The sequence below is a fragment of the Polypterus senegalus genome, chromosome 1, assembly GCF_016835505.1.
Source record: "Polypterus senegalus isolate Bchr_013 chromosome 1, ASM1683550v1, whole genome shotgun sequence".
NCBI classification, from domain to species: domain Eukaryota; kingdom Metazoa; phylum Chordata; class Cladistia; order Polypteriformes; family Polypteridae; genus Polypterus; species Polypterus senegalus.
Window position 1 is genome coordinate 37,313,948 of NC_053154.1, and position 22,999 is coordinate 37,336,946.

General features: G+C 38.7%; 1 protein-coding gene across 4 annotated transcripts in view; it reads left to right on the forward strand.

Moving 5' to 3' along the window:
- Window positions 1-22,999, forward strand: part of LOC120524674 (butyrophilin subfamily 2 member A2-like) — a 106,993-nt gene that overhangs the window by 78,388 nt on the left and 5,606 nt on the right. For 2 of the 4 annotated variants that reach the window (XM_039746491.1, XM_039746504.1), the window contains 7 exons: window positions 398-433; window positions 4,623-4,649; window positions 5,570-5,596; window positions 5,693-5,719; window positions 5,881-6,380; window positions 8,409-8,435; window positions 10,119-11,856. In XM_039746491.1, coding sequence (XP_039602425.1) covers window positions 398-433; window positions 4,623-4,649; window positions 5,570-5,596; window positions 5,693-5,719; window positions 5,881-6,191 — 428 coding nt within the window. In that variant the 3' untranslated portion in view covers window positions 6,192-6,380; window positions 8,409-8,435; window positions 10,119-11,856. Of the gene's footprint in view, window positions 1-397; window positions 434-4,622; window positions 4,650-5,569; window positions 5,597-5,692; window positions 5,720-5,880; window positions 6,381-8,408; window positions 8,436-10,118; window positions 11,857-22,999 lie in introns of those variants that run through there. The other 2 variants (XM_039746497.1, XM_039746510.1) reach the window with 2 other exon arrangements.

Below are 22,999 nucleotides of genomic sequence, written 5' to 3' on the forward strand. Positions count from 1 at the left end.
TGTACAGCAGTAGCCTTCTGTTGGTACAACACAAGCTTTGGAACACATTGACATTTAATATTTGTTGATCTCAAGTTGCGAAAGGGCTTATTGGAACGTTAAAAGGATAGACTTTCACTTTAGTGTACATGAAATAACTTTTCTTTGTATTTTCCTTTTAGTTTACTTTAATAGGACTTTCTTGTTTTGCTGCTTTGATCTGTTTGTGTTATTTATTTAGTTTATGTGGTTTAACTGATTACAGTTACTTTTTATCTTTTTCTATCTGTATAACTGTTTGATTTATAAAAGTGAAAAAATGATATTTTATAAATAAATTATTGTTGTTAGTATTATTATTATTTGTGTGTGTCATCTGCAATTAAAAATATGACAAAAGTATTCTGCTTTCTTTTAGACAACCTACGTGTTGATATTCAAAAACTAAATGAAGGTGAGTATAAAAATGTGAACCGTGATAAAATCACATAGATTTGAGGAACAAAGAATGACCTTCTATACCTAAACCACAGTTTTTAACTTCAAATGAAAAACAGCTAAGCTTAACAGAGACTAGCTTTTAGATAACATTCTGTCAGCAATTTATCTTATTTCCCAATTGCTTAAACATATTTCACTGACAGTGCCCTCATTCCCTCAAAGTTTTAACACAATATCATAACAAGTCACTCATCTGTGCAACTCCCAGACTTCCAGTCCAAAAGAAAACAGTCAACTCAAAATCATTCACTCTGTCACTTAAAGCAAACATTTCATTCAAATGACACTCACAAACAAGCAAAAACGATCACACAGAGTGGCCAAAAGACACAACAAGGGTCAATTCAGAACACTACTCTAAAAACTTGATACAACCAGGAACCACATATTTCAAACTAATCAAGGTTTCCATTGATAGTATTGAACATACAATAATTAAAGCGTACACCATGTGCAAGATCAAGTTTCAAATTTTATTTTTTCTCAAATGCACTGCTCCAAATTCAACAGCATGTAAACTCAAAAAAGTTCTATACATTCTGTAAAACTAAAATAAAAAAGTTACAGTAAATAAAAAAGTTAAAATAAATGACAAAAAACTAAGAAAATGTACATGAGGCTGATGACTAATGTCTGCCAAACACTGTACATTGCAGACACTATGAAACAGCATACAGAGATGAGGTGGAACGGCTGTCTGCATGTTGTGAAGACAACAATCTATCTCTTAATGTCGACAAGACAAAAGAGATAAGTGTGGACTACAGAAAATCACATCCTGCCCACATCCCACTCGGCATCAATGGTTTAGATGTGGAGACTGTTAGGAGTACCAAGTTCCTCGGTGTGCACATAACTGAGGAACTTATGTGAACGCATAACACCTCATCTCTAATCAAGAAAGTCCAGCAGAGACTACACTTCCTGAGGCGGCTGAAGTGAGCAAGTCTTCCCCCTTCCTTCCTCACCATGTTCTACAGAGGCAGCATTGAGAGTGTTCTGACCAGCTGCATCACTGTCTGGTATGGCAACTGCAACATATCTGACTGCAAGTGCCTGCAAAGGATAGTGAAGACAGCAGAGAACATTATTGGGGTGCCTCTCCCTTCACTACAGGACATATTTTACAAACGTAGTGTCCACAAGGCCTGCAGCATTGTGCAGGACCCCTTACTCCCCTCACATGGACTTTTCACACTTCTGCCATCCAAGAGAAGATACTGCAGCATCAAAGCCAGATCTGCCAGGCTGCAGGATAGTTTTTACAAGCTTAACACCATGCTGCCCCCTGGGATCTTCCTACACGGCCTCAACCACCTCTAAAAACAGAACTTTTATACATGCAAGTCACTTTCCTGCAAAGACGAGTGTGCATGTAGAAAAAGAACTGAAAATCTCATACTGACCTTTAAGTATTTTGACACTCTTGATATCCTTTTGCTGTGAAACATTCTGACCTATCATTGTTTACACATGTCTTAAACAACTATTATACACTGATAATTTCTGTATTATCTATATCTATTATTTATTATTTATTTATTATATTACATATCTATTGACTGTTTTCTCCAGGTCCACAAAGACGCAATGCAACTCCTTCTGGCCTTCTCCAAACTTCTCCATCAACACCCTCAGAGCAAACATCACATCTGTGGTGCTGTTTCTTGGCATGAAACCGCACTGCTGCTCACTAATCATCTCCTCACTTCTTAACCTAGCTTCCACTACTCTTTACCATAACTTCATCTGGGCCGGTTCTAGACAGGAATATATGAGGGGGCAGACAGAAATGTGAAGGGGGCAGATGGTGGTGACGGAGGCAGGAAAGGGGTGGGGTGGTGGTTGTGGGGGTGCTCTGGATAACTGCTTTAGTCATGTAATTGGATTGCACTTTGTCAGGCCTTTACCCTTAAGACCTGTCCAACTTGGGTGTCCCACCTGAAGGCTAAGCTTCTGCTGGTGTAGCTCTTAGTGTTACTGAGGCACGCAAACCCCCTGACCACGATAAGGTGGCAATCCCTCAGGGGGAAAACTGAAAAAAAACAACAAAAAATAAAATAAAATATTCCTCATCAAATTATAACAACTAAAAACATGACATTTACCTTAATTGGATGGCCTATATCAAATATATTCAAACCGAACAATAACACTTCTCACTGTTGTCAATATTAACAAAACTAAAAAGGGTAGGCCAAGTTATAAAAAAAAAAATCAATTCACCAAGTCTTGATAAATAAAACTGAAAAATAGAATAAAAAAATAAAATAAAATAAAGAATAAAATAAAATATCCCTCCAGATCTTTACAAACAACAACATAAAATTTATCTTAATTGGATGGCCTAATTCTCAAATAAATTTGCAAAATAAAGTAAGAATAAAATAAGACCTCTCAATATAGCCAATATTTACAAAACTAAAAAGGGCTGGCATAGTAATTAAAAAAAAAAACAATTCACCATGTATTTTCCAACAATTCTCAAACTAATTTGTAGAACACAATATATTTAGAACAGAACATTTGAACTTTTTTCTTCTTTTTTTGTCTTGTTTTAAGCTTGTTTGTTTTGCAAGCAACTGAACTCTCGGCCTGCAACTGAACAGCTCCACCCTCCTTTCTCCTCAATCCACTCTACAACAACAGTCTCCTGTTTCCCTTTGTAAAAACTCTTCCAAATTCATCCATATCCAAGTTATTTGTTATGGACTTCTCATGGGCCAAGATCACCAAATTCCTCTTTCTTTTGTGTAACATGGTGCGATGATAGGGGGTTAGGACTCGTGACAAAGTGGAGAAGGAACTCTCACACGATGCTGAAGACATACCAATGACCAGGGTTGTTACATACAATTTATGCAACTCAGGAAAGGCTTCCTTGTACTCCTGCAGGAGTTTACACACAGTGGACAGATCTGTTTCCTTTGGACATTTTTTGAGCAGCATCTGTTTTGCCACAAGAATTTCATTTTTCAGACTTACAGCATCTGCTACAGTGCCAGCCATCACAGCCAGAGGGTGCAACAGGGTGGGATCTAGAAATGCGCTAGATTTGGGTGCAAGACTAGATATGGCTCTCATCAGGTCAATCTTCTTGTGTGAAAATCTAGTTTCCATTTCTGAAATGGCCCTGTCAAGGATGTTAAGCAGGGATCTTTTCAGAGACTGATGGGGTAAATGTTAGGGTCACCAGAGTCTGTATTGCCCAAAGTTGAGAGCAAAACACATTGACCCCGGTGTTTGCTCATTGTTCTCCTTCTCTTTGTTGGATGTGACTCATCCTCAGCAGGAGATGACACTCCCCAACAGTCATCCTCACGGATGTTTTTTAAGGAGTCTAGTGCTGCACTAACAACCTCAGAAGCACTGCACAGATCAACTGACTGAGACTGTAGAATAGCATTTGCTGGTTTTAAGACACCAAGCACCCACACTGGGAACTTTCCAATCTCAAAGAAGTGATGCCTCTTAATTTGGCATAGCAGGTCTGATGCCTCGGTGCACAGGTCAACTGCAGCATCATCATCCTCTGTCATCTCAGATAGGATACAAGGATTTGTTCTTGATTGTCCACAGTGCACCTTGTCACCTCATAGTGGCTTGTCCATCTGATCTCAAGCAGCCTTGTTAGACAAGTAAGGTGCATCATGTTTATTGAGCACATAGTGGTGGTGAAAAAAGTTGTAGAGTGAACTAGGTAGGCTAAAAAATCTTTTTGCACACAACTCACTCTGCATGGCATGCACAACCACTAAGTGCAGTTGGTGGTTGTAGGCAGTGGATGTATGGGACATATCTGTAGGCATTGTTGTCCGCATATTGATTTGGCAAAATTTTACACGGATGCCCTTCCTGACATAACCCTCCCCATTTATCCGGGCTTGGGACCGGCATGAAGAAACACATTGGATTGTGCATCCCCTGTGACTGGGTTAAAAAAAATATTCACTTCAGTAACAGTTGTTTTAGGATGTATGTATATATTTGTGTATTTATTTATTTAGTTAGTTAGTTAATTTTCATTTAATTTAATTGACTTTCAGAATACTCCAAAATTAAGAAAATCCATAATTTTTTATCTGTCTTAATCATTTTGGTGTTTAATGTGTAACCAGAGATTTTTAAATGTTCTCTTTCAGCAAATGATGAACTCAGGAGTGAAATTGGTAAGAATGTTAACATTACGATGCATAAGATTTTGACTTAAACTTTTGAAGAAAATTCTCTCAGAGTTCAGCAAGTGGATCAGAGTCATACAAGTTTGCCAGGCTGGTTTGAACGTGGTGTAAAGAATGAAATGAAGGTCATGTTGCTACCTTACACAATATGGATGATAAATTTTTCACAAGACTGTTGCTGTGCTCACTAATGGAATTCATGGACCCTTATGCAAGCTGCCTTCCTTTTATTTACTTTTTACAGGAAATAATATTCCTGGATATTTTATGTATTTGCTTCAGTGATTTTTATATTAGATTTTAGGTTACTGCTAGGAGGGTAGTTATTCCTTTGAAGGTTAATTTTTTATATTTGATTTAAACATCAGTGCAGTATTATTTCAATAAAAATAATTTTGTTGACTTTACACAAAGAAATTACTGTATATATTTCATGCCAATGTTTTAATATTATTTAATATATTTATTTTAACTCCCTGTCAATTTTGAGAGATCAGTGAAAATTATGTTATGAGATTTTTTGAAAAGTCATTCTGGTTATTGTCCACATTCCTTGCTGACCAGTGGTATGAGTTTTTATCTTACTTTGAATATACTGAGACTTAAGAAGATAGGAAATATGACAAATGAGAAAAGGCTATTCAGTCAATCGGGCTCATTTTTTAGCTGATAGCTAAGATGTCCTAGTATTTCACCCCAATATCTTCTTAAAGGTTGTCAAGGTGTCTGCTTCAACTGCATGTCTTGGTAGTTTCTTTCAGATTCCCACAACTCTTCCTGAAAAAAGTGAAGTGCATTGCAGTCATCATTGTATACTTATTAATTATTGTGCTTTACTGTAACTTTACAATTTCAACAAATTTAAGACTTCTGAATGAAGTTATTTGTTTATTTTTATTGTTTTGCAGATAAGCTTGGAATTGTGCCTGACACAGGTAGGAGCCAGCAATTTATAATTTAACATTTAGATAAACTAACATGAAGTTTGATTGAATGAATTCTAACATTCTAATTGTCTTCCTTTTCACCAGAATGGAAGCGTATTCAAGACCATGCAGGTAAACAGTACATTTGAACTAATACTTTAGTTCTAATTTAATGTGAAACAGATAAGGATGATCTTTATTTTATTGTCTTGCTTTTCATATGCTTTTGGAATTACAACAACACTCAAAGCAGTGTGTCTCACTTCCGGCATTCTGCTTTACTTTTTCTACAGCTGATATGGTCCTGTCCCCTGACACAGATCATAGTGACATTTCTGTGGATGTTGATGCAGCACAAGTGAGATTTACAGGAGACACTAAGGGCCCAGACAAATGGTGCTTTGTTACAGGCAGTGACCTGTCAAAAGTCCAGCAGGATCACTACTGGGAGGTGGAGGTTGGTGAAAAGGGCAGCTGGGCGATTGGACTGGCATCTGAGAGCATCAAAGAGAGCAAGCTTATTCCTGAGCGCCCTGGGGAAAGGATTCTGGATCATTCGCCTCTACAAAGGGAAAAAGTTAGAAGCCGTCTCAAGCACAGTTGAGGAATGTCAGCAAAGACCCAGAAAAGTGGGATTGTATTGGAAAGGAAAGTGTTTACGTTTTTATGATGTGGAGAAAAAACAGCTCATCCACAAATTTGATATTCAATGCTCTGAGTGCTTGTATCCTGTCTTCAGTCCAGGGTCACGTGACAGAGGACCATTAATCATCAAAATTAAACAAAATTAAAGGTAACATACTGGCAGTGTTGAGCCTTGTAGTGTAATACTTTATTATTTAATGTGTATTTTTTTAGTTTATTTTTGTGATTCTTGTTCTGAAGCTCCTCACTTTTGTAATAAATTGTTTTACGATATGCTGCTTCATGTAATAAGTGTGGTGTCAGAATAAGTAATTAAGGAAAGAATGAAACGACTTCTCTTTGGTATGGAGCTGCAGTTCCTCTGGCTTTTCCCACAGAGATAGCCCACCCAGTTAATATTTGTTAATATGACCAATGATTACATAATGCAGTAAGATGAAACACAAAAGTGAATTTGAAAATCCATCCACTGAATTGTGCAACTTAAGAAGAGGTCAGACAGATGTGGCATTAAGAGAAAGATAGTGTCTCTGGGAATTTTAGCAAACGAAGTGTGAATGTGAAAAAATAGTAATGTTCTCATGCATTTAGCGATAAAGAGACGTTAGTAAATCATTGTAAAATATTCCAGGATTTTTTTCTCCAAATTGATTTTATTTTTCAAGTAAATTCTGCAGATTAATCCTGTTTATTTGTATTGTTTTACAAATTACCAAAACTTTCTCTAATCAGTCCAGTTGTGAAAATTAAATGGTAATCATCCTAATTTTGACCGGAGACCGGCTCATTTTTGTTTTATCATTTGCATGTATGTAGTACCAGAGTGTTGTACCGTGTTAGCCATTATGAATGAAGTGCATTCATTTACATGCAGAAACCTTGGTCTGATTCCAGGCATGACGGGTAATTGTACCCAACCCTTCTCAGAGAAGTACAGCATTGGAAGTTTAAGCCCAATATTCTACATGTATTCAGTATATGTTAATTTTATTTAATGTATGATAAATGGATTTTAGTCTTGCACACTTTCAAAAAAACACCTCCAGAATGCATTTTCACTCTTTTATTGACCACAATGTGACTCATACTTGTGAAAGCACACATGTTTAAATGAAGAAGCACCAATGAACTTATCCCTGTTGTCCACTTCATTTTTTATTTACACAAAGATGCATTTCTTTCTGTAATGGGGGAGCTGGTTGTTTCTCTGTCTGTGGATTGATTTTCTTCACTTATTTATAATAAGTAAGAAACAATGAATAGGCAAAGCATATTCTGTCAAAAAAGATACAAGACAGCAGGAAACATTTTAGTACTCCACTTAAACCACACACATTTCATTTCTATTCTTGAGCGTTTTGTTGCCCTTCTCTGTAATCATTCCTTTAACCATCTTCTCTTGCTACAATCTACCTACACTACTCTGTTTAACGTGACTTAATCTAAAAGATGTGATGCCACTTCCTTCTGATGATATCTATCTATAGTTCACATCCGATTCTTCAATCTTTGTTAAATTCCACAAGCTTAGTAAGCCATCTGTACCGTCATGAATACGACTTGGCCCATCCACAGCTGACCTTGTGTCTGGCCTGCTCAGTGCAACATTACAAGCCCCCTCTACACCATGCGGCCCCCTGCCTTGAACTTATCTATTATTGTCTGTCACAACTCTATTCCTAGTTGGTGTACATCAGTCACTGAACCCTAAATCCTGGGCTTCAGCAATCATCTAGAACTTTACTCTCCTATACTTTAACTATTTCTATTGTAACTGATGATAGTGGAAAGATAAGGTACTATAAACAAACCTAGAAGTTAAATTAAAATGAACTGCTACCAAATACGAACTCTTGTTCTAATCATATTTGCTTCAGTAACCAACAGAGAAGCAAAAACAACACATTATAAAAACAAACAAGATTCTTACTTTTTGGTTACTCCTTTCCTTAATGCTGCAGCCGCTTATCACAAACTTCCTTCATTTCATTTTTAAGTCCAACAGAAGCCTAAACTTCTCGGACTCCCTAATGACGTGAGGCAGGTTGGTTTATGTCCATGCCCTATTGTTTAGTCAAATGCCACTCTATTTTTAGCATAATCTATTAAGAATGTGATTAATTTACCAGTGGGGTTTTAAATTACAAGCATTGCTCATCTGTCTTTTTTATTGCAGAAATTGAAAATGTCAGAAAGAATTTTGGTAAGCATACACACTTAACTAATAAATAAAATATGCTAACCCTGCTGGAAAGGCCCATCCTTTCTCCCATGTTTTACCTTCATGTCTGATTTCACTGTTTGCTAGATTGTGGCAATATGATTTTATTTTTATTTGTATCTTATTAACTACTGACCTGATTTCTGAGGTCAGACTTATTTTTGTCTCCTGTGAGCAACTTCCAGTCTTTTGCTTCCCAAATCCTGTTTAATCCCTTTGTGGTTGTGGCAGAGCTTTTACTAATCTGCGCAGAAACAGTAAGGCAGCACCTTATCTTAAATGGAGTACCAGCTAACCTCACTGCTTGTGAACAAATAACCATTGATCATGCAGTCTTGTTTGTTCAAGTGTTAAATATTTCTTGGATTTCATTCATTAGTTTCCTTATCAAATTCAGCATCATGTGGTTCTAAGGTTTGCCCTATCAGCAGTAAGGAAAAGCCAGAGACAAGGAGTTCAAGGTCCAGTCCAGAGAGCAGAGAGCACTAAATGTACATATGAATGACTGTTTATACATTTTTAGACTGTGATTGGCAACCCAACAGTATGGTGGAGATGAATGGAAAATGATAAAGAAGCAGGGGAATAGAAACCTCAAACACTGCACCTAGCAGGAGTGTAGTGCTGTCTTTTCCTAAATGCAAAATACAGTGAAAAAGAGCAAAGTATTTTCCAGAGTCATCCTTATAAATTAATCTGTGAGTCTGTTAAGAAAGAAACCTTTAATGTAATGTAATGAAATAATACTCACTACCAGTCTAATATTAAAAATGTGACATCACATTAAATGTGTTTTGTCAGTTACCTGAAATTATAAGACCACACTTTAACATTTAATTTGTTCATATTGCTTTTTATGTGGTTAGGGTTAGGGTTAGGGTCACTCTGATTTATTTATGCACATTATTATACATATGCACTATTGCTTCAAAGTGCAGAGAATAATATGAGAACATTTAAAATCAAGCCAGTTGCACAAGTGGAGTGAATGAGTTTAATTTGGGCACTCTAAGAGAAGCACTGCGCAGTCTTTGAGATTGCATGTCAATATCATCATTGTCGTTAATGTGCATTCACACATTAATAATTTAAAAAAATTACATTGCCCATTATATTACTATAGTGATGTCTGCTAATCCTAGCCAACCCATAAAAGATACTGTCGAGGTATAGTCCTGAGTAGGAGATAGAATGCCAGTGGGTCAGCCCTGTCCCTGGTGATGTCTGTGGAGGGATAGCTGACCTGAAATAGCACGGTGCAATTGCTACCCATGTGTCTGAGCAGCTAAAGTGGATATGACACAGAGTGGAATATCTTGATTCCTTACACCTCTCTCAGGTTTCCCACGAATGTTATTATCATCATGTTGATATCATCCCTTGAACAACGAGTATAAATAAACTGGTATGCTTAAGCATCTGGCTGAAAAAATAGTCAGAAAATCAATAATATCTTATTTGTTATCTCCTTATCATTTTAAGGACAGAAGTATTGACAGAATCACTCAAAGTGCTAGCTAATTTGCATTGTGATGTGGTTCAAAAACTTTGAGCCACTGACTGGCTAGTGTTTCACTGTTTATTTTCACTGTTTATTCAGTTGTTTGTGTTGCACAACACTGTTCAATAAACTAACTAATAATTTAATATGCATGTGTTTCCCAGATTTCTCCCCTGCAACATCTGCTAAATGTGCCACATTAAACAGCACCTATGGAGAGGTGAAAACAGATACGGGCTCTTGCACCCTGACAAACTGAAAGTGGGTATTGAAGATCAGTTTTTTAGTCCTCCAGATGAACTGGATAAAGCTTGCAATCTGGACCATTTTTAATGTGACATTTCTGGCTTATGGCTACATTTTGGCTAATTGGTTACCAACAAGTAAACAGCTATTGCCAGTTTTTTTTTTGTTTTTTTTTTGCATAAGCTTCAGTTATTATATTGAAATTTCTTCCATTAATTATATGTACACTTTGGCTACCACAGAGTAACCAGTTATTGATTTTATTAAAATTTAATTATTATACTGAAATTTCTTCCATCAATTATATGTACAATTTGGCTATGACAAAGTATTCTGCTTTTTACAATTTTTTTTTTTACATCATACCCTTGATTTATTATATTGGGACTGTTTAAGATCATATCCTTGGTTTATTGTATTTGGACTGTATTTTCACAAGATATTTCTGTTTTAACCAATCTACACTGTTTTAGGGGGGATTTGTTTCACTCTATCTCTTTGAATTTCAGAGGACCGGGACTTTGTGAAGTCTTACTTGCTTCACTTGCAGACGCAAAGTGGGAGGGGGTTAGGGTTGGGGAGTGGGTTGAAAAAGAGGAATGCTATAACTGCCAACTTAACAATAGACTCCATGGCTATAATATCTGGCAATAATATGATATCTATGTAAAAGCTATCATATATAACAATGTGTTACCTTAACCTAGGACTACAAAATGTCAAGAAATGTTCAGACACAATGTTTCTATGACCAAATAGTGAACTTTGTGACCTAGAATGTCAAGGGTCTCAATGATGAATTATGAAAAAAAAAACTACTTTCTCACTTAACAGGTCTAAATGTCAAGAGAGTAATTTTACAGGAGACTTAATTATTAAGCAAGGACTAGTTTTGGTTGCAAAGATAGTGGTCTGGCCAAATTTTGTACTCTTGACTATACAAAGAAAACTAGGGGTATGGGAATCTTAATACAAACCCAAGGTTGCTTTACATACAGAGTAAAAAACAATAATAATAATGATTAATATCTATGTACCTTATGTGGATGGTAGAGATTTCTTTCAAAATGTATTTACATCTATCTCTATTGTGAACACTCACAAAATTATAATGGCCGGAGACTTTAATAGTGTTTTAAATCCAGACCTGGATAGATCCTCAGATACAGTGGCAATAACATCCGATACAGCAGAGATAATTACATAGTTTGTAAGTGATCATAACTTATCAGACCCATTGAGATTTTTAAATCTTATCCAAAGAGCATACTCTTTCTTCTAATCCATATATAATTGTTAGCCAAGGATTTATTATTTCCTTATAGGCAATAATTTTTTCCACACTATCAAATCTTGTAAGTACGATGCTATTGTTATCTCTGACCATGTCCCTCTGATCATGGAGCTTAAATTACTGCGCCCTACACACACACATCTTGTAGCTGGCATCTTAATCCCCTGTCATGCTGATGAGCTGACGAGAACTGTACATAATTTATATCCAAGCAAACTGATTATTTTCTTGAGAAAAATGCATCCTCAGAGGTCTCAGCCGGTATACTCTTTGAAACACTGAAGGCATTAAGAGGACAGATTATTTCATACCAGTAATGGCGCACCGCATGAATACACGAGTTGAGTATTCCTAGTTTTCATTCTCTGTACATTTAGCATCTGTTTGCTCAGAGGATGATGCGCTTGCTGCTTTCTGAGAAGCTCTTCTTTTTTCCAACCTAGCGGCCCGCTTCTTCTTTTCGCGTTAAAACTGATTAAGTCAGTGTTTGTGTTGCAATTACTTAGTATGTTTTCCTTAAGTTTTCACTTAAGCTGGCACTTAAGTCTTCAATCTGCCACAAGAATGATTTAAGATATGAAGAGGTAGAGGAATTGATGGCGAAGGTGGGAGGGAATGAGAACGGCGCCGCACGGCCGCCCTGCTGATCGCTGCTGGGAGTTTAGTCTACAATAAAATAAAATAAAAATGTAAAGGGGAAAAACATTGGAGGTCAATCATCACCCCGAAAGCTCATAGTAGACATCACGTAGTATATGTGTACCAAATTTCAGGTCAAACAGTTTGTGAGCTACGGGTGATTTAAAATCCTGGACAGACAAATGAACAGTCACAGTAGCGTACTATATAAGAAGATCTTTCTCACAAAAGTTGATTGGAAACCAAGAAGTCACCTGAGTTAATCAATGAAATTACCAGAATAGATCTAGAATATGCCAGGTCTGCAAATGAGACATTTTATAGGAAAAGACAGGTTTTGCAATCAGAATTTATCCTTTTGACAACTAAAGAAACAGAACAGCTTATCTTTAGATTGTGAATTCATTATGAAAATGGAGAGTAAGCCAATAAGATATTAGCCCAACAGATCCCCAAGCAGGAAGTCCACAATGCAATAACAGCATTTACTAACGCAAACGGAAATAAAATTATTGACCATAACGTTCTACCCAAAAGGACTGAGAAAGTGCTTCTTTCTGTAATATCACTAGACCAAACCGGTTTTATTAAAGACAGACACGTAACTTCTAACCTTCAATGTTTGTTTAATATAATATATTCAACCATTAAATCTAAAACCCCAGAGATCTTATTATCTTTAGATGCAGAAAAAGCATTTGATATGGTTGAATGAGACTACCTATTCACCACATTGCACAAATTTGGGTTTGGACCAAACATACAGTATGTCCATGGATCAAACTACTACTAGTCCAGAAGCCTCAGTTTGTACAGTATTAACAACATTATTTCAGACTATTTCAAACTAGAATGTGGTACTTGACAAGGATGCCCCTTATCACCTTGGCTCTTTGCAATCACCATTGTTCCATTGGCTGTATACTTTTTGAATAAAAGTGTGCTTATTCCGGTGAATTCTCTGGCATACAATATCAGACTTGACACCTTCCCATTTATCTTAGCAGATCAGTTTAAATATCTAGGGGTAAGCATCACAAGTAAATATAAAGCTCTTTTTCAACAAAATTTTGCTGTCTGCATGGAAAAAAATGAAACAAGATGTGAATAGATGGTCTACCCTCCATGTCACATTAGCAGGGAGAATCAACATTGTTAAGATGAACATCTTTAAAAAGCTTCTCTTCCTATTTCATAGCATCCCTATATACATTAATAAATATTTTTTAAGAAATTATACTCAATCATAACCTCATTTGTTTGGAATTCAAAAAATCCATGCATCCAAAGGGCGACCCTACAGCGACCTTAAGCAGAAGTGGGCATGGCACTACCTGACTTTTAGTTTTATTGCTGGGCAGCAAATATACAAGCTATAAACATCTGGGGCCTCATGTATAATGCCATACATACAATTTACACTAAAACATAGCATATGGACAAAAACAGAAATGTGTGTACGCACAAAAAAATATAGATGCAGAAAACTGTGTGTACGCCAAGTTTCATGCACTTCCCCTTTATAAATCCCAATGAACATGAAATTAAACGTGTGTGCATGCACCTACAGCCCCACCCCAACTCCTTACAGAATTTTGCCTATGTTAAAATGGAAATCAATACAAATATCACGTTCCATTCTGTGTTTTGTTAAAAGACAGTGGCAAAATCACGTGGAAAAAAGAAGAATTTCAGCAAGTGGAGGCAAGGAAAAATGTACTATTTGTTGGCTTAAGCAGTGGTATAATCAAGAAAAGGAAGTTATTAAGTGATACAGGGTGGCGGAGAAACTGAAAAGTTCAAATTTAGAAAGTTGCACAGCTCCCGGAATAAAAAGGAAGCAGTCAGATACAAAGTCGACATGATAATGTAAGTCGCAGTCCACTGTCTGTTTATTCTGTTTCAGACAATATTACAAAAGCTGACCCCTGTGCGATGCTCAGGTGGTGATGGTGCTAATGTGCCAAGCACATCTTCAGATGCAGGCTGCACACACACCTCTGCCTTGGAAATTGCTGGGCAACTATCTGGCTGTGTGCTGACAGATGCTGTTCTGGAGTCACAAAATGCAATAGTGGATGCTGTAAGAGATGTGGCCAATGAACTAAGGAATATATGTAGGGGCTGTAATATGTGATGTTGACCACAATTTAAATGAATTGGTTAAAAAAGAAATGATTCATCTGATTACCTGTTTTTACATTCTGCTAATTACATTCAAGCAAAGTTGTAATGCTGTCAATGTGGCCGATTATTTGGTGGGTCAGGGTCAGATTCATCATTCCTCATCTTTTTAGATACGGGCAAGCCACAACACACTTTCTGTAGAGCAGCACATTAATAGAGTGGAAATGCGTTCTATTTACATAAGCAAATTCATTCTCTGAAGGTGCTTGTATAGTGTTGCATCGGCGTCAAACAACACAACAGATTGATTCTGTTCTATTTCAGGTGACTCGCTATCTTTAAAAGAACTGCTAGCCTTTTGCAACTGATTGTATGTATGGTTGCTTGACTGTATGGTTGCTGTCATTTTTATAGGTTCTCCTGCTATATATGAGTTAATGCCATCTCATTCTTTTGGTGATTCATCCCTCATTGATGTAACTTGTCCAGCGCTGTTGCAATAGCAATGAGTGCGTAGCTGATCACTTCATTTACATTTGGAAAACTGGATTTATGCAAATTGCGCTTTGATGTTTCACAGTTCAACCATGGTATAAGAGAATCTTATGTATCTGAATGACAAGCAGATAGTACCATCCTATACAGCTAGCATGGAGCAACTCAAAGATGACTGAGAAACACCTGATCACTCAGCAAGTTCATGCTGAAAAGCTCCTGTGGTTAAAACCCAAGAGTACACAGAACTTGCAAAGGAGCAGGTAGAGCACAATTCCTCAAGGTCTGCCTTTGTAAAGCCGGCACCAGTTCAGCACACAGCGCCGAGAGAATAGCTCTAGGAAATCAAAATGGACTTAGAAGTCAGTCATCATCATTTATAAATACGTGCTCACTTCTAATTCTTCCATTTGCGATGTCTTCTAACAACGCTAAAGCAGCCATGGTAGTTGGAATAGTTTAGCCATTCCAGGCACCATTATATTATTACAGAATGATTACAATCAAGTGAATTAAATTCATGAATGATATGCAGTTAATTTCAGTGTATTTAATAAATCCCATGTCATTGTTGCAAATATGAAAAAAGAAAGGTAAGTGACACAGAAACAGCACTGCTTTGATACTGTGTGCCGCCAGTTTGCAAAATTGAGCAGAAAAGTACATGTGCAAGGTAGGGGGCTACTTGGAAATGTTTGTGGCTTTACACCAAGTTTAGTTTTTATACATCTCAAAGTGCGCGAGGAAACAGGCATGCACAACATTTTTGTGCGTACGTACTGTTTATACATGAGGCCCCTGGACATCAACACAAATCGCTGACTATATTCAAGCCTGGTCTGCCATCGAAATAAAATCTTGAAGTACTTCTTTATATTCCCTGCTCTGTGCCCCAATTAAAACAAATTACTGTCAATACACTAATAATCCAATTCCCCTTCATTCTCTCAGAAAATGGAACCAATGTAGACACTTAGATTTAAACACTCTTCGATTATCCTATGAAGAATTACGCATCAAATTTAACTTCTCATCAACACAATTCTTCCACTACTTTCAAGCTAGAACCTTTGCTAAACAGAACCTGTCCAACTTTCCTCACCTCTCCGCTAGCTCTATTCCAGAAGAAATGTTGATGAGACTTGAAGACTCAGATAGCATCTCTACAATTTATAAAGATATTTTAAAGTCCCTTCCTTTCAAAGACCGCAGAGTACACTGGGGAAAGGATCTGTCACTTAATATTTCATTAAAGGAGTGTAAGGCAGCTATATACAGAATACACTGTAGCTCCATATGCACAAAACACTCAATCATTCAACTTAAAATCTTTCATTAAGCCATTTATCTCGTTTAAAATTGCCCAAAATGTTTCCATGACAAGATTCAACCAGTGAATATTGTAATCGAGCTCCAGTATCACTAAGCCAAATGTTCTCGGTGCGCACCAAATTAACAACATTTTGGACAAAAATCTTTGAATGCTTATCAGACAGATTTGGGGTCACAATCCCTCCTAACCCATTAACAACTGTGTTTGATGGACTCCCAGATGGGCTTAAAGTGGAGAAACACAAACTGTAATTGCCTTTTCCTTACTACTACCAGGTAGACTTTTCTTACTCAGCTGGAAGAATCCCAACCCACCACTTCTAAGTCAGTGAGTAACTGATGTCCTGTACTATTTGAATTTGGAAAAATTCAAATCCTCACTTAGAGGATCTGTACAAAACATTTTTAAAATATGGCAGGATCTAATCAAGAACATCTTAGAATAAGCTTCCATTTTGGGGAAAAGGATACTCTTCCTTTCTTGTTGCTTTTGTAGAGTAGCTTTGGTTGTTGGCTTTCCTCTCTTTCTCTTGGATGGGGATGGAATTTTGCTTTACTTTGGTAAGTTTGGCTTGATTGTACGGAATGTTATCTGGTTTTAATTAAAATCAATAAAAATAAATTAACCACTGAGTTATTTCTGTTTTACAAAAAATATTAATATGCATGAAAGAAGTATGATAAATTGCAATTAATACACAGTTAATTTCGATTAAAAAATTGAAACACATGGCTATTCGTGAGAGACTTGCACGTAGATAATATATTTTTCAAGTGAACAGCAGGTGTACTTTAATATTTGAATTCATGTGCAGTGTGGTAACTCTTTCCACAAGCATTACTACCTTTTGTTTAAATTGAAATAACATGCACTAATATTTGTGTTTTTGAGACTGTTTCCTGTTATTAAATGACTGATGATCTAGTTCTCAGGATATTCATTATCATGTTTGCAAAGATGGGCAAAATGCTTAAGTGTTATCATCTTCCATTTTGTAAACTGTTGTCATGTTCAGAATATGCTTGCTTCATGATATTTGTCCTCTCCGAGTCGCCTTGCAGTGGGGATGCCCATTATAAGTAATGTATCTGCCACAAACTCAGGCAGTAAAGTTCATCCTTCTTGTTTAAGCCTTTGGTAGCATAACCAGTAAGTTTATGTATGTAAAGTTATATATTGCTGCTTATAGTTAAAAAGCATTTGCCTAACTATTTTTTTATTTGTGCACTGAATACTGTATTTCTTTACTTTGTAGTTTCACGCCTGCTCTTTGTTAATAAACCAGTCTCCAAGTCGTTATATTGGTAAAAGGAGGAGTTTAGCTGTCAGAATATCTATTACATCGTACTAGTGAAATCAGAACAGTGAAACAGGTGCATCCTGACAGGCTTTATAATGGCTTACAGATCGGACTGAATGGACCACATACTGCATCTGTTGGTACAAAGTTGTACATAAAATACGCATGCGAGCTGTCAAAACAATGTCACAGAAACAGCTGTCTCTTTTTGAGACCAGGTCCCCTGTGTCATGCGCCTCAAAACGTTCAAGCAAGTTATATAGCAACGCAGTGGCCACCACAGCGAGCACAACAGCTGAAGCAGCATTGGCGAGAGACGTGTTTGGTAATGAAGAAATGCAGATACAAACAGAGTGCATATAGAGGCCACTTTGGAAAAACCAGAGAGAGAGAGAAAGAGAAGCGGATGCAGCTGTGGCCAAAGCTGAAGCGCTGGAAGCGTGATCATTACTGAGACTGAACTTACCGTATGGAGGCAGAATATGAAAACAGAAAACTTAACTTGCCTCTTGATGCGGAGCTCAGTCTTCACAACACCGCCCAATGTACCTCAGAGTACATGTTTGAACGCAGCGACCTGCACTGTAAACCTCAGTTCATTTTAAATGTAAAACATATCCTCGCCATTGAATCGACCAGTACACACCTAGTCTTACATTTTAAAAAAAGAGGACACTGCTCAAAGCAGATTTACCTACAGTAACCCCTTCATACAGCAGATGCAAAATATTCAGGCTACAATATGGAGGAAGCTCCATTCACATACACTGTAAAAGGTGTGATGGAGGTGTGCTTTGGGGGTGACATCCAACAGACATATCTATACACCATCATACAACAGCACCCCTGCCATTCACTTACATGTTCATCAGACTCCTTCAGACTTTGCTAAATTCTGTGCTCATCATAAGCTTGCCAGTAATGGTCTCACAAAATCTGATGATCGTCCTGAAAGCTATTGAGCCTGGCAATCTTCATTTCAGAGTGCAGTTAGAGACTCAGACCTTTCAGTCAAGGAAGATGCAGACTCTTTAATCAGGTGGCTCAGAAGTAAATCAGCACAGCATGACAAACGCATCAGAATTATAAATATAAATCACCCGGACAGGGGAATTGAGAATGGTATGAGCAAGGCTTGAGAAATGTTACAGCTTGCCAGAGATGATCGAAAAAGCACTCTTCCAATGAATCAAAGACTTCCCAAAATTATTAATCAAAAATGACCAGAAGCTTAGAGAGTTAGGTAATACGTTGATGGAACTCCAGGTTGCCAAGGATGAAGGAGATTTGCAGGGTCTCATATTTCTAGACACTGCCTTTGGTGTCAACTCAGTTGTGCAAAAACTGACGTACAACCTACAAGTGAAATGGACAGCAAGAGGATTCAAGTATAAACTGTGTGAAAGAATCAGTCTCAACACACGAAAAAGATTTGGGGCAGCCACCCTTATATTGTCCCTGGCTGCAAAAGGATATTAAAACAAGCAATGAAGTGCTCTTTGATGTTGAATCAGGCAGGTTTTCCCATATTTGGCCTGCAGAAAAACAGAATTAGGTTTAGCACCCCACCACCCGCTGGCCTGGCAGGTAATTACCTCTACTTGGTCCATTCAGCTTCCTCTTAATCGCACGTGTGTGACAACAGCAATAAAGAGTCTCCATCTCCCCATTTTCCTTTTTCATGGATGTTATTTGTCAGCAAGCAAAGGCTAAGAATGAACCAAGCTTCATTTTAAGAGGGTCTCAATTCTTGTCCCAAACCTGAGAAGTCTTCTACCTCACACACTTAACGGAACACAGCCATAGCGGTCCACCAAACAAATATGGCCTCCTCAGAATCACTATGCAAAACTTCCACTTCTGGTTCTGCAGATAAAGTTGAAATGTCTAAAATAAAGAACCCAAGCAGGCAATGCCCTTTATGCACATTAAACCTCGTCCATTTCAGAATTGCTGTGCCTTTAGGGAGAAGTCATTGGAAGACCTATTGGCCTTTCTCAGAATCAATAATGTATGCTTTAAGTATTGTTCTTCAATATCCCATCTTGCAAAGAACTGTAAGGTCAGTGTGAAATTCTCAGTGTGCAGCAGTGACAGTCATAATGCAGCTTTGCACCCTGGCCCAGCACTATAGACCACACAGGATGGAAATCAGGTCAGAGAGCATGGCAGCGAGGACCAAAGCACTGCACCCACACCAGAGGTAAATACCCACTTCATTGATGTTTGTTGAGAGGATGCCAAAGGCAAATGCACTGCAGGTCACCCAAATGAAGTGATAAGACATTGTGCTATCCTTGATGAGCAAAGTAAAAAGTCTCTAGCAAACCCAACATTTTTCAGCCTTTTTTAAATAAAGGGTCCCAGTACTCCTTACAATCATAAAACCTGTGCAGGAGTAGTGGAGACAGATGGAGGGAGAGAATCTGGTCAGACTGAGTCACTTGATGCACAGCTATGCATACCACTGCCAACTTTGATCAAATGCAGCCAGATTCCTGACAACAGATCAGAAATTCACACACCAGAGGCAGCCATTCATCATGTGCATTTAAAACTTCTATCTTTCCAGAACCCTGAACTTTATCTGCAGGCTCATTTACTACTGCTCCTTGGGAAAGACATTATAAGGGTTCATAAAGATAGCAAACAAATAAATGGCTCACACAATTCTCCTTGTGGCCAGAAACTGGACCTAGGATGGGCTTGGGAGATGTGCCCAAGCTTTCAGATGTTAGTAATCTGTGTACCAATACGCTGGAGAATGGCCTTCCATCCTTGTTTCAGCCATGACCTAATCATCTCCTGGTGAAAGAAAGCATTCAACGCTACCAAGCATTCCAGTCAGCTGCAGAGCCCCTACAGTGATCATTCATCTGATAAAGATGAGAATAATTTAGGGTGCACAATTTTCATGAGGACAAAAGAGAACAACAAAATTGCTCTTTCTATGGAAGATTAAGCCTTCCTGAAAATCATGAAGGCAGGACTGCTTGAGGATACCTTGAACAATTGGGTGGCTCCACTCCCCATTAAACTTCAGAAACAACGTCTCTCTAACAACAGGGAGCAAGCCTTATATTGTTTCTCTTCACTCAGACATGCTTTTCAAAAGAAACCAAATGAAACAGCACTCCTTTTCCATTATGGAGAAAATATTAGAAAATAAGCATATGGAGATCACACCTAGTTTTTAAGAAAAGGAATAGCGTTGGTACCTTCCGATATTTGTGGTGTATCACCCAAAGAATCCGAGGAACATTAGAGTAGTGTTTGACTCCAGCTCTAAATATGGTGGGGTTTCTTTAAATTACATCATCCTTATTGGCCCAGACCTGAACAATAAACATTCGGGGTGCTTATCCAATTTCGCAAAGACTGTTATCACCTTTATAGTAGATATTCAACAAATGTTCCATTGTTTCCTTGTCAAAGAAGAAGACAGGAACTTCTTAAGGTTCTTCTGGTTTGAGGAAAATGACCCCTCAGAAGAATATTGAATGATGGTAGATGTATTTGGAAGCAGTTCTTCTTCTTCAATTGCCATTTATGGTCTCAAACAGTGTGAACAGGAAGGTGAAGCACAATACAGTAAGGATGTTAAACAATTTTTAGAGAGAGATTTTTATATGGATGATGGATTGAAATCCTTGCCACTGTTGAAGCTGCTGTCAGCTTGCTGAAAAGAACACAAGTCATGCTTGCTCGTTCAGACCTTAGGTTGCACAAAATTACTGCTAACAGTTTGGAGGTAAACAAGGCCTTTCCATCCGGAGACTATGCTAGTGATTTGAAGGATTTAAATCTAGGAACGACACATTGCCAAAACAGCGCAGTCTTAGTCTGATTTAGAGTTTAAAGACTGACACCTTTGCATTTCAAGTAAATAATGAAGAGAAGCCCTTCACTCGCCGCAGTGTTTAGTCTACCATTAATAGTTTTTACAACCCCCTAGGTTTCACTGCTCCAATTGCAATACTCCAGTAACTGATTAGGGAGACAAGTGATTGGGATTGTCCTCTGTCTCCTGTCACAGATAATCCTTGTCAGGCCAGGAAACCTCTTCATTGTATGGACTGGGGGAGTAAGCCTGGTCAGGACAGTACCTCCCCCAGAATGCCAAATGGCAGCCCCCCTAGGTTGCTGCAGTGCCCAGGACTCCCACAGGGCTTCATGGGAGTTTGAGTTTTGTGCAGCCCTGTTGGGATCCATGGGTGCCACCAAGGGGTGCTGTAGCTGCTGCTGAGCCCTACAGAGCAGCTCTTCTGCCACACCCGGAAGTGCTGCCGGAAATAGGTCATCAGCGCCTGGAGCACTTCCGGGTGCGTTATAAAAGGAGCCAGCTGCCACTACTCTGGGAGCTGGAGTCGGGTGGAAGGTGGACAAAGCTTGCTGAGAAGGGGTGGAGGAGAAAAGAGAAAAGGAAGAATATTGTGATTGTGCTTGGGACTGTGTTTTATACTTGTGGGAACGGGGAAGACATCACCTACGAGTAAGGAAGAAGCAAAAATAAAATGTGTTTGTTTTATAAGTGTGCCTCCTGCATCTGTCTGTGTTGGGTTGGGTGGCTGGCACACCACCTAGTGGTTCTGTCACACAGCGTAGTCAGCAGGATTCCTGGCTGCCTGTAAGGCAGGGACCTGTACTTTAAAGTGTGTGACGACCCGGCATAGCAGCACAAGGTGCGCAGCGCACACGAAGCAGCAGAGCGAGGTGCACACACGAAGCAGTAGTGTGATGCACACACACATTTGCAGCAGCAGAGAAGCCGTGAAATACAAAAGGAAGCTCTCTGAAACATTGCGCCAAGCCAATGGTGAAAAAAAAGGCCGGATGGACTTTGAAATCAGCAACTGGATGCACGCAGGTCGACATACTCAGAAGAGAGGCCACCTGGAAGATTATGTTCCCAGAAGATGGGATCCACAAGGAGTTAGGTGCCGAACCCAGGGATAATCAGCCCTGGGATTATTATCCGGCAATTTCATATGCCTACCTCCTAGATGCCGATGTCCTGGAAACTTCGATCCATGGCATGACAGCGGGGCGAGCTTGAGTGAGAGCAAAGCAGATTTGGGTCCGCTATTCACCAAGGAACAATGGCAGGAGGAGGAGCGCCCAAAGTCTCTCTCCGATGGGCTTCATCCGATGGTGGAGGGGGCAGTGAAGAGCCAGGAGTTACTCCGCATGTCAGGTAAGAGGATGGAGGGTGTGTGTCGGCATCCAGCTGATAAAAAGAGTACAGGCAGGAACAGCGAACCTTCGCCCCGATCCTGAAGATCAAACGACCTGCGCAGAAATTAACTTATCTCTGATTGTGCGGGAGTTAGAGAATGTTCTCCAACCCATACAGTCTCTTTTGCAGATTCTGGATCTGCTGCAACTGACCATAGAGTGTTTGGAGAGGACACTGGATGCGCCCTTGGGGACAGTGCTAGATTGGCTGATGTGGCACGGCGCTAGACTCTCCAGCTGGGAGAATATGGAGGTACAAGTAAGTGACACCCGTACTGTAAATAAAGAAAGAGGGGTGCAGTGCGAAATGGCACCAGTATTGCACAGTTCTGGTTACCAAGTAGCGCAACTCCTACACGGGACGCAGCTGTGATGA